The sequence below is a fragment of the Salmo trutta genome, chromosome 23 (assembly GCF_901001165.1).
Source record: "Salmo trutta chromosome 23, fSalTru1.1, whole genome shotgun sequence".
Lineage (NCBI taxonomy): Eukaryota > Metazoa > Chordata > Actinopteri > Salmoniformes > Salmonidae > Salmo > Salmo trutta.
In genome coordinates this window covers 39,901,962-39,913,683 of record NC_042979.1, presented here as the reverse complement: position 1 = coordinate 39,913,683, position 11,722 = coordinate 39,901,962, and the positions used below count along the sequence as shown (strand labels likewise).

Sequence of the window (11,722 nt, the reverse complement as noted above, 5' to 3'; positions counted from 1 at the left end):
ATGAATTGACACTTAGTACTTCAAAATTGTAATATAATTTTTATGATCAGAATGTGTAATATATTTTATATTATTTGAATGTGTGTGTAATATATTTTCTATGATTAGAACGTGTGTGAGGCAACTTTAATTTCATTATCATATTCCTTCTCTGTGGTTTGGGATGATGTATACACTACTTACCATACACGCAAACGCAATTGCACGAAAGTTACCCACATTTTTGCATATCTATAAGTGGTGTTACTATAATGATTGTACTTTTTTCTCTACCTACAGACTCTGGAACATCCTTTGTATTACGTAAAAAAACAAAAAACATACCTCAGTGCAAAAAAACACACTGCGCTGAAATCTCGCGAGCTCTACCTCCCGTTTGGAACCCACCCTAAAGCGTTGCCTTACTGCAGTGTGTATATATGAGCGAGGCGAGGGTTGTTTTGGGAATCTCGGAAGAGTTGCGGCAAGGTCGATAGAGCATCCTACTCTTAAAAAAACATCACACCGCGGATTTTATTCACTTTCGTACAAGTGTGAGGAAAGCTAGAGGACCGAGAGGCTACTCGGAGATTTAATATCTTGATGAGTAGCGTTGGCTAGGGCTGAAAGTTGATGCCTTTTTTTTCATCTCTGAGAGCGTATAGTGAGACAGCTAGCAAGCCATCCTTCTCCATTTGTAGCTCTGCATGTTTTGTGGTTGTGCTACCTTTTGAGAGGCAGAAGTGGCATTCGGCTCTTTCTGAATTCGAAAGCACCGCGTTTCTCTGGGAGCAACTATCCAGACGGTCTTCCACCACTTGGGCGGTACCAGGAGTGTGAGCTGACTGCTTATGTCGGAAAGAACCGGGGTTTAGAAGCAGTGTAGTTTTGCTATTGCACACGAGTTGTGCCGGACATTTAGCTAGGGTTTTTTCCCCCTTAAAGGTCCTTCATTCACCGGTAATATTTGCAATGTCGGCGCCATCCTCCTTGCCTCCCGCCCAGGGAGAGAACCCCGTGGCAGAAAATGAGGGTCTGGCCGTGGATACAGGTTTGAAGCCCGCCGGCCCGACACCCAGCTCGAGTCGGTTCCAGGTTGACCTGGTGGCTGAAGCAGCCGGTGCCGCTGATAAAACGCTCGCCTCTGGCGATAAAGACGCTCCCGCCCCGGAGGGTTCGGAGCCAGCGGCGGGTGGCGAGGAGGCAAAGGGTCGGTTCCGGGTGGTGAACTTTGTGGATCCGAGTGGAGCAAGCCCACCAGAAGCAGTGCCCGCTGAAGGTTTCCAGAATGGAGACACCGTGATGAGTGAGGGCAGCCTACATTCTTCGACAGGAGGCCAACATCACTACCATTACGACACCCATACAAACACCTATTACCTAAGGACTTTTGGTCACAACACCATCGATGCCGTGCCGAACATCGATTTCTACCGGCAAACTGCTGCGCCTCTGGGGGACAAGCTGATAAGACCCACCCTTTCGGAGCTGCACGACGAGCTAGACAAAGTAAGCAAACTCATGGCTTTGACGCGGATGCTAGCGCGTGCTAGGACAGAGCACACATGGGGCAACACTGCTGCAACAACGTCCCAAGCTTGTGGGGCGTACATTTGTTAGCTTTAGTTTCTGTATTTAGACCACGTTGTGGTCAGTGGCTCATTTTACAGTCTCATGCTCGTTTATTGTACTTGGTAAAAAAGGATGGCTAGCTACATGCCTGTCATTAGCAACGTTGTTGGGATGTCGGTGTGGAACGGAGGAACTGTGCGCTTTCTTCAATAGAAACGCATGTGGATAGGCTCCACCACGTAGTCGTTGTACTTGAATCATGTCGTCACACAGTATTTGTCAGTTTTACGTAGCGCATAGAATGCATGGTTTCGGCTCACAAGAATGAAAGCTATTGTCACAAAGTAGGAAATTGGAATCAGGAATTGACCAAAATAATGTTTTACTTAGCAAAAAAACACATTTGTTTACCAAGCTATGGCAAGTCATCGATATTTAGGTGGATTTTGATAGTTCCCAACGGAATAATATATTAGAGTAGCTAGTATTTCCCGAATATGTCCAACAATTGTGCGCACGTGAGACCCCCACTAGGATGAAAACAACATTTATCTCGCAGCTCAGTTATCGGTTACACTGTATCTAACTAGGCCTACTTATAATCAGTCATTCTGGTAGAGCTATTATTGAAGTATTCTATTGGCGTTTGTTATGCAGTTGTATTCACACGATAGGTTGTTGATGTATATTTGCTTGGATACATTTTACTTGGCTTTTGATGGGGTCTGTAGACACCCGGACTTCCTGCTGTGTAATATGAGAAGTTTTCTGACCTAGTAGTCAAATAGTTCATCCTGTCCTAATTTAAATGAACTTACCTGATAATATTGGTTACAACTAAGTAATACAATTTCAGTGTCTAGTAGCTTATGGGTTTATCTAAGTACTGATGTAATCTTTTACACTTGACCATGACAAATCTATCCCAAGCACACTGGCCATTGTCCACAATCTCAGCCCTTATATTTGGTCAGCAAATCTATGTAAATCCTGCTTTATTTAAAACTAATAACCCAAACGTAGCTCTCAATCCCAGAGCATTACTGCTAAGCATTGACACATGTCCCTGGCATTGAGATGGCATGCCAGTCCTGTGCTCTTCATATCGTTCTGTAAAACTTATTGGCGGATGAAAGAAAAACAACTGAAGGCCGTGTGCCATGTTGACATTCCATGGGCCATTATGTCTTGGAGACTGGTAAGCAGGAGGGGGCGTTCCTGACTGACACATGGAGGACGCTCAAGGTTAACTGGCAGCATGACCCCTCCCTTTATCCATTAGCCTTTTCTAGGCTCCATATTTCCAGATATGAATTTCCACTTTTCACCCATGTCTTCTCAATACCTACATTTATTTTGAGTCTTTTTTTTGTAGTGTTCATGTGGTGTCATTCGAGCTGCCAGTAAGTATGGAGACCGTTCCCATATGGCTTTTATAACCACACGCCTTACAGCTTGTATGTAGAAAACATGGTTATGATATTGATAAGGCATGTGGGCTAATATATTTGGCATGATGAACTCATGAAGCGACAACCCTCTACATCAGGGCTGTCAAACTAATTCCATGGAGGGTCTAGTGTCTGCTGGTTTTTATTTTCTATTTTCAATTAAGCCCTAGACAACCAGGTGAGGGGAGTTCCTTACTAATTAGTGACCTTAATTCATCAATCAAGTACAAGAGAGGTGTGAAAAACCTGCAGACACTCTACCATCTGTGGAATGAGTGACACGTGCTCTACATGTTAACTTTGACATACTGTATGTCCTTGAGGGCATTTGTGTGCCATGCTCTTGTGGCCTAATATAGGCTACACAATGAATAATGGTTCATTCATACTCAGACTGAGAATATTTTCTAGTCTTGTTACAACCGCCGCTTCAGTTTCCTACTATAGATCTGCGGTTGTCTCCTTATCCCAGAATTTATCTCAGCAGCACAACACATTGCCAGAGACATTTTGAGATCCAGACAGGCCCTGTTTGAATACATATTAAAGGTATGCATTAGTTATAATGTACACTGAACAAAAATATAACACAACATGTAAAGTGTATGTCCCATGTTTCATGAGCGGAAATACATTTTCCATATGCATAAAAAGCTTATTTCTTAATTTCTTTGCACTAATTTCTTTACATCCCTGCTAGTGAGTATTTTTCCTTTGCAAAGATAATGCATCCTTGACAGGTGTGTCATGTATGCAGTTTTGTCACAACACAATGCCACAGAGTTGAGGGAGTGTGCAATTGGCATGCTGACTGCAGGAATGTCCACCAGAGCTGTTGCCAGAAAATGTAATGTTCATTTCTCTACCATAAGCCGCCTCAACATCATTTTAGAGAATTTGGCAGTACATCCAACCGTTCTCACAACCGCAGACCACGTGTAACCACGCCAGCCCAGGACCTCCACATCCGGCTTCTTCATTTGCGGGATCGTCTGAGACCAGCCACCCGGACAGCTGATGAAACTGGGTTTGCACAACCAAATAATTTCTGCACAAACTGTCAGAAACAGTCTCAGGGAAGCTCATCTGCGTGCTCATTGTCTTGACCTGACTGCAGTTTGGCATCGTGACTGACTTCTGGGGGCAAATTCTCACTTTTGATGGCCACTGGCACGCTGGAGAATTGTGCTTTTCACAGATTAATCCCGGTTTCAACTGTAACGGGCAGATGGCAGACAGTGTATGCTGTTGTGTAGGCAATCGATTTGTTGTGAACAGAGCGCCCCGTGGTGGGGTTATGATATGGGGAAGCATAAGCTACGGCCAACAAGCACAACTGCCTTTTATCGATGGCAATTTGAATGCACAGAGATGCGTGACGAGATCCTGAGGCCCATTGTTGTGCCATTCATCCACCGCCATCACCTCATGTTTCGACATAATGCACAACCCCATGTCGCATGTATCTGTACACAATTCCTGGAAGCTGAAAATGCTCCAGTTCTTCCATGACCAGACGTCTCACCCATTGAGCATGTGTGGGATGCTCTGGATCGATGTGTACGACAGTGTTCCAGTTTATGCCAATATCCAGCAACTTCACACAGCCATTGAGGAGGAGTGGGACAACATTCCACAGGCCACAATCAACAGGCTGATCAACTCTATGCGAATGAGACGTCGCATTGCATGGGGCAAATGGTGGTCACACCAGATACTGACTGGTTTTCTGATCCACGCCCCTACTTTTTTTCCTGAAGTATCTTTGACCAACATATGCATATCTGTATTCCCAGTCTTGAAATTCATAGATTAGGGCCTAATTTATTTCAATTGACTGATTTCCTTATATGAACTGTAACTCAGTAAAATCTTTAATTGTTGCATTTTATATTTTTGGCCAGTGTAGCTCATGTTTTATAGTGTAGTCTAGTTTTTAGCCTTGTGTACATACTGTATGTGGATTGTGTAAATTCTACATGCATTTGGAAAGTATTCAGACCTCTTCTCCTTTTCCACATTTTGTTACGTTACAGCCTCATCCTAAAGTTGATTTAAATACATTGTTTTCCCCTCATCAATCTAAACACAATACCCCATAATGACAAAGTGAAAATGGGTTTAGATTTTTTTGCAAATTAATTAAAAACAGATACCTAATTTACATAAGTGTTCATACCCTTTGCTATGAGACACAAAATGGAGGTCAGGTGCATCCTGTTTCCATTGATCATCCTTGAGATGTTTCTACAACTTGATTGGAGTCCAGCTGTGGTAAATTCAATTGATTGGACATGATTTGGAAAAGCACACACTTGTCTATATACAGTTGAAGTCGGAAGTTTACATACATTTAGGTTGGAGTCATTAACTTGTTTTTCAACCACTCCACAAATGTCTTGTTAACAAACTATAGTTTTGGCAAGTCGGTTAGGACATCTACTTTGTGCACGACACAAATAATTTTTCCAACAATTGTTTACAGACAGATTATTTCACTTAAAATTCACTGTATCACAATTCCAGTGGGTCAGAAGTTTACATACACTAAGTTGACTGTGCCTTTAAACAGCTTGGAAAATTCCATAAAATGATGTCATGGCTTTAGAAGCCTCTGATAGGCAAATTGACATCATTTGAGTCAATTGGAGGTGTGGATGTATTTCAAGGCCTACCTTCAAATTTAGTGCCTCTTTGCTTGACATCATGGGAAAATCAAAAGAAATCAGCCAAGACCTCAGAAAACAAATTGTAGACCTCCACAAGTCTGGTTCATCCTTGGGAGCAATTTCCAAATGCCTGAAGGTATCACGTTCATCTGTAAAAACAATAGTACGCAAGTATAAACACCATGGGACCATGCAGCCGTCATACCGCTCAGGAAGGAGACGCGTTCTAGATTAACGTACTTTGGTGCGAAAAGTGCAAATCAATCCCAGAACAACAGCAAAGGACGTTTGTGAAGATGCTGGAGGAAACGGGTACAGAAGTATCTATATCCACAATAAAACGAGTCCTATCTCGACATAACCTGAAAGGCCGCTCGGCAAGGAAGAAGCCGCTGCTCCAAAACCGCCATAAAAAAGCCAGACTACAGTTTGCAACTGGACATGGGGACGAAGATCGTACTTTTTGGTGAAATGTCCTCTGGTCTGATGAAACAAAATCAGAGCGGTTTGGCCATAATGACCATTGTTATGTTTGAGGAAAAGGGGGGAGGCTTGCAAGCCGAAGAACACCATCCCAACCGTGAAGCACGAGGGTGGCAGCATCATGTTGTGGGGGTACTTTGCTGTAGGACGGTCTGGTGCTCTTCACAAAATAGATGGCATCATGAGGCAGGAAAATGATGTGGATATATTGAAGCAACATCTCAAGACATCAGTCAGGAAGTAAAAGCTTGGGTCTTCCAAATGGACAATGACCCCAAGCGGACTTCATAAAGTTGTCAAAATGGCTTAATGACAACAAAGGCAAGGTATTGGAGTGGCCGTCACAAAGCCCTGACCTCAATCCTATAGAAAATGTGTGGGCAGAACTGAAAAACCATGTGCGAGCAAGGAGGCCTACAACCCTGACTCAGTTTCACCAGCTCTGTCAGGAGGAATGGGCCAATATTCACCCAACTTATTGTGGGAAGCTTGTGGAAGGCTACACAAAACGTTTGACCCAAGTTCAACAATTTTAAAGGCAATGCTACCAAATACTAATTGAGTGTATGTAAACTTCTGATCCACTGGGAATGTGATGAAAGAAATAAAAGCTGCAATAAATCATTCTCTCTACTATTATTGACATTTCACATTCTTAAAATAAAGTGGTGATCTTAACTGATCTAAGACAGGGAATTTTTACTCTGATAAAATGTCAGGAATTGTGGAAAACTGAGTTTAAATGTATTTGGCTAAGGTGTATGTAAACTTCCGACTTCAACTGTAAGATCCCACAGTTGAAAATGCATGTCGGAGCAAAAACCAAGCCATGAGCTTGAAGGAGTTGTCAGTGGAATTCCGAGACAGGATTGTGTCGAAGCACAGTTTTGGTTAAGGGTACCAACACATTTCTACAGCATTGAAGGTCTCAAAGAACACAGTGGCCTCAATCATTCTTAAATAGAAGTTTGGAACCACCAAGACTCTTCCGGGTGCTGGCTACCTGGCCAAACTGAGCAATCGGGGGAGAAGGGCCTTGGTCTGGGAGGTGACCAAGACCCCAATGGTCACTCTGACAGAGCTCCAGAGTTCGTCTGTGTAGATGGGACAACCATCTCTGCAGCACTCCACCAATCAGGCCTTTTATGCTAGTGGCCAGCTGAAAGCCACTCCTCCGTAAAAGGCACTTGACAGCCTGCTTGGAGATTCTCTGGTCTAATGAAACCAAGATTGAACTCTTTGGCCTGAATGCCAAGTGTCACACCTGGAGGAAACCTGGCACCATACCTACGGTGACGCATTGTGGTGGCAGCATCATGCTGTGGGGATGTTTTTCAGCGGCAGGGACTGGGAGACTAGTCAGGATCGAGGGTAAGATGAAAGGAGCAAAGTACAGAGATTCTTGATGAAAACCTGCTCCAGAGCGCTCAGGACCTCCAGACTGGGGTGAAGGTTCACCTTCCAACAGGACAACAACCCTAAGCACACAGCCAAGACAATGCAGGAGTGGCTTCGGGACAAGTCTCAATGTCCTTGAGTGTCCCAACCAGAACCTGGACTTGAACCCACTCAAACAGCTCTGGAGAGACCTGAAAATGGCTGTGCAGTGACGCTCCCCATCCAACATGACAGCGCTTGAGAAGATCTGCAGAGAAGAATGGGAGAAATTCTCCAAATACACATGTGCCAAGCTTGTCGCGTCATACCCAAGAAGACTCGAGGATGTAATCGCTGCCAAGGTGCTTCAGCAAAGTACTAGCAAAGATTTCTAAACCAGTTTTTTTGCTTTGTCATTATGGGGGTTTGTGTGTAGATTGGGGGGAAGAATTGTAATACATTTTAGAATAAGGCTGTAATGTAACAAAATGTGGGAAAGGTCAAGAGGCCCGAAATACACTGTATATTTTGTCCGCTTATCCGGTTTTCTGTGTCCTGTTTTATCATGGCAGCAACGTTTCAGTCAAATTCCTGTACATGCAAATGTATTTGGTGAAATGCTGATTTTTATTTTATTTTTTATGATTCTTCTTTCCTTCCTTAAAGTAGATTAAGGATTGCTCTGTACTGCTTTCGCCCAGCCAACTCTTTCCTAATCTGTGTTTACTTCAAGAAAGCAAGGAAGACTGCGTTTTTTTTTCCCCTGTTCCAAACAGGTCCTTAGTCAGCACATTTTGTTTTAGATGTCACCATTTTTGTCCTGGATGCATCAGTTGAACATGTGCCATTTTTGGCCACATGCTTGCCTTTGTACACGAGCAGCTGTACACCGGCAGCTGTCAGTAACTGGACACTGGTAAAATATACTGTGACGCATCTTGTTTTGCTATGACAATAAATATAGATGTCACTTTTTTTTTGTATGCATGCATGTACAGAATGCTGAAGCATAGCATCCACTGTCATGTAGAAAAATGGCATAAAGTAAATCCAAAACCCTAGGCTCTTAGCTATCGATGGCGATCAAGAGGGTGACACGTTGTCCAGACATCCAAGGTTTTAATGAAAAGTAGCGTCCTATTGGTCCAAGGTCATGTAGTTGGCAGAGCAGCCCTATTGAATGCATTTTAGGACAAGTCAGGCACTATTAAACGTTATTTCATCACCTTAGAATGACTTGTGCTCGTGGCGTTAACTGATACACATGGTTCAAAACATGAGGACATTTGCTGTAGTTGGTAGTTGCCCACATATGCTATATGTTCTAGTCAGTCAATGTCAGTGTATTATGTCTGTCTGTAACAGCGTGTTATATCTGATTGGGTTTTAAGGAGTCCTGGAAGATTAGTCCAAATGAGGACTAAAAGAGAATAATCAAATCAATAAACCTTCATCCTCAACTTTAGATACTTTTTTTTGCTCTATGCCACAGAGGAAGCTTTCAAATGCTGTCTGTTCATTCTAGTTGCTTCAAGATCTCAACTAACATGGCATAGTTTTTTACATATTTGTTTTTTCCCCCCTTTTATCAGTAGAGCGAACTAACGATGGAAAACGCCAAATGGAAATTCCATTGTAGCTAATCGACCTGTGCCTGTGGACCTGCACCTAAATCAATGAGTCAACCAAATAGCCATTGTTAGTGCTGATAAAAGTGGACTTGAGTGATAGCCTGCTAAAGTTACCTGGCCATTGCTGGGCACCCTGGCTCCGTTCCACACACAAACTCTGTTACGAAACCAACGGCAGATGCGAATTCCATTCAAATAAAATAAAAAGGGGCAGCATTTTACTGTGTTCTCATTGGGCCCTGAACCCGTTACCCGGCAGTAGCAGCAAAAGCCGCATGAGACCCGTTATATTGACCAGCCAGAGGGGAAACCCTGACAGGACAGATTTATTCTGCGCCGGGCAGCCAAGCAGATTGTACTGAAATATTGATGTCTTCGCACTGCCACTACAGTGAGGGCACAAAGTCGACGAACAGGCCAGCTAACTTCCAACTCTAGTATGAGTCGGTAGTACTGTGTGCCTTCTTGGCCTTAGTGATGGGGAGCAGACATGTCTGCCTGTAAAGCCTAATTATATTTTTAATGCAATTTGAACATGAGACCCAGTAAAAAAGTGAGCACAGCTCACAGTAAGCCTTTTATATTAGCTAACCTTTTGTCAGTGTAATGCCTTTTGATGCAATGCCCTTATTGCTCCCATTGCTACTTGTTGTGTGTTACCAAAAACCAAGGAGTTCAAGTTGGGTTCACTACAAAGTGTTTTGCTGCCTATGCCATTGCTATCTGTTACAGGACAATGACAAACATATGTCCGCATGTTGCTTTTGTTCTCCTACATTCTTTGGATGGTGATGCCTAGTGGCATTATTTTACGGTGTTCCTATTGGCTCGTGTCGCTACACGCTGACCAATCCCTTCCTCTCTGGCAGACTAGCAAGCGTAGTGTGAAGTCTTGACCCACTCTCTCTTTCTCTGTGGAGTGTTGGGTAGGCAGGACTTCTCAATAACAAGAGGCCATATTAATAGAGAATTATTAAGAGACCGGTGTTCCTCCCTATAGACATTGTTGTGCTTTTCACTGGCTTAGCCCAGTCAACCAACTCAAATAGGAAGCCCTGGTGCTGGGGAAATGTGACACCCCACTCTTTTATTTAAATGTATGATAGGTATCCTTTAAACATGAATCCTATACTGAATGATTGGATACTCTTACATTTTGACATGAACAGTCTGCTGAAATTACAGTATCTCGCCATAGCACAAACTAGTTTAGTTGCGCTTCTCCAGTGAACTCATGTTGAGAAGGGGAACATGTTCCCTTGTTATTACACTTCTGTTGTACTGCTTTGAAGGATCTCCAGCTAACGTTACTTCCTTGTTAGGGACATTTTCTATTGGATGCAGTGAAAACACAACTGGTCATTTGGGGCTGAATTAAAGGGCTTTGCATGGCAGATGTTTCCCACCAGGTCAGGCATCACAAAGCCCCCGTCTCCTAGCACTCATGCCCTTGGTCTCCATGGTGATGCCAGTCCTGTGGGCAGGGCTTGCTGTCAACAGGTTGTCTCTTGTGGCCCTTTTCAGAGCAGGAGGCCTGGAGATCAGGCTAGGTCTAATTAACTGATTGAGCTGGAAGTGACAATGTACTCAGCATGCAATCCACAGCTAGGCTTTGCCCTCGATATTCACCTTCAATCTCTCACACTTACGCCCATTCTGTTGTTCAAAAGCGGAAGTTGTGTTCCGATGAAGATTTCACCTCAGTTGCCATTTCCTGTGTGCAATGTCACTTCTTTCTTAGATCTAGGCTAGATCACATGTATCCAGATAAGCCCTCTTTGTTGACGTCTTTTCATTATTAATAACCGGATATCAGTTGTAGCTTCTGGTCCCATGTGATTGGAGCTCTATCACAACTGAGCATCAACGCTGGGAGCCTCCGCCTGCAATGGCAGAGGTCTGTCTGTCACTGTCTGTCTGTCTTGTGGTGACTTGTGTAAAAAGTCCATCTGTCACCACGGGTTTACTGCAAATATTGGGGGGGGGGGGTGCACCCTTCAAATTGAATAGGCCTGAGTTATGTCTGACTTCTACTGTAACCATAACATGTCCAATGTTGTGTTACATTTGGATCCCGTGTCCCTGTCCAAATATTAAAACTGCACCCCATTAACCCCCATCGTTTTTGTTCTGGTACATTCCATTGTTATTAGTTCATTACACAGTCCGGTCTCACCAGTCTAAGCATGTATTTTTTTTGTTGATAAAACAAAATGGATAGTCTTTGTATCGCCAACCACTGTATCAACCCTTCCTTTACAGGAGTGTCAAGCGGGATTAATAGTTGAATGTTGTTTTGTAGCCAGGCTACCTGTAGCCTAGTTAGTTTCTTTGCAAGTAAACAAGGTCTGAGGTAAGACTTTGTTGCATTGTTTGTCGCAGTTAATCTCATGACAGCGTCCCCTTTTAACTAGCTTGCACAAGGGAGGCTCTGTGCAGTGGCCTGGCTAGGAACCACTCCACGTGGACTTGTTTATTCTCTCTGCCCCTCTCTCTGCCTCTCTCTCTGCCTCTCTCTGCGTCTCTCTCTCTCTGCGTCTCTCTCTCTCTCTCTGCCTCT

The 11,722-nt window shown here is 43.6% G+C and overlaps 1 protein-coding gene across 2 annotated transcripts in view; it reads left to right on the top strand.

Annotated features, from left to right (window-relative positions):
- Positions 1-390: 390 nt before the first annotated feature.
- slc12a2 (solute carrier family 12 member 2) overlaps positions 391-11,722 on the top strand; it is a 76,756-nt gene continuing 65,424 nt past the window's right edge. Inside the window, exon 1 of one of the 2 annotated variants that reach the window (XM_029710292.1) lies at positions 391-1,488. In XM_029710292.1, the coding sequence (XP_029566152.1) occupies positions 952-1,488 (537 nt within the window). In that variant the 5' untranslated portion in view covers positions 391-951. The remainder of the gene's footprint in view (positions 1,489-11,722) is intronic. The other variant, XM_029710291.1, reaches the window with a different exon arrangement.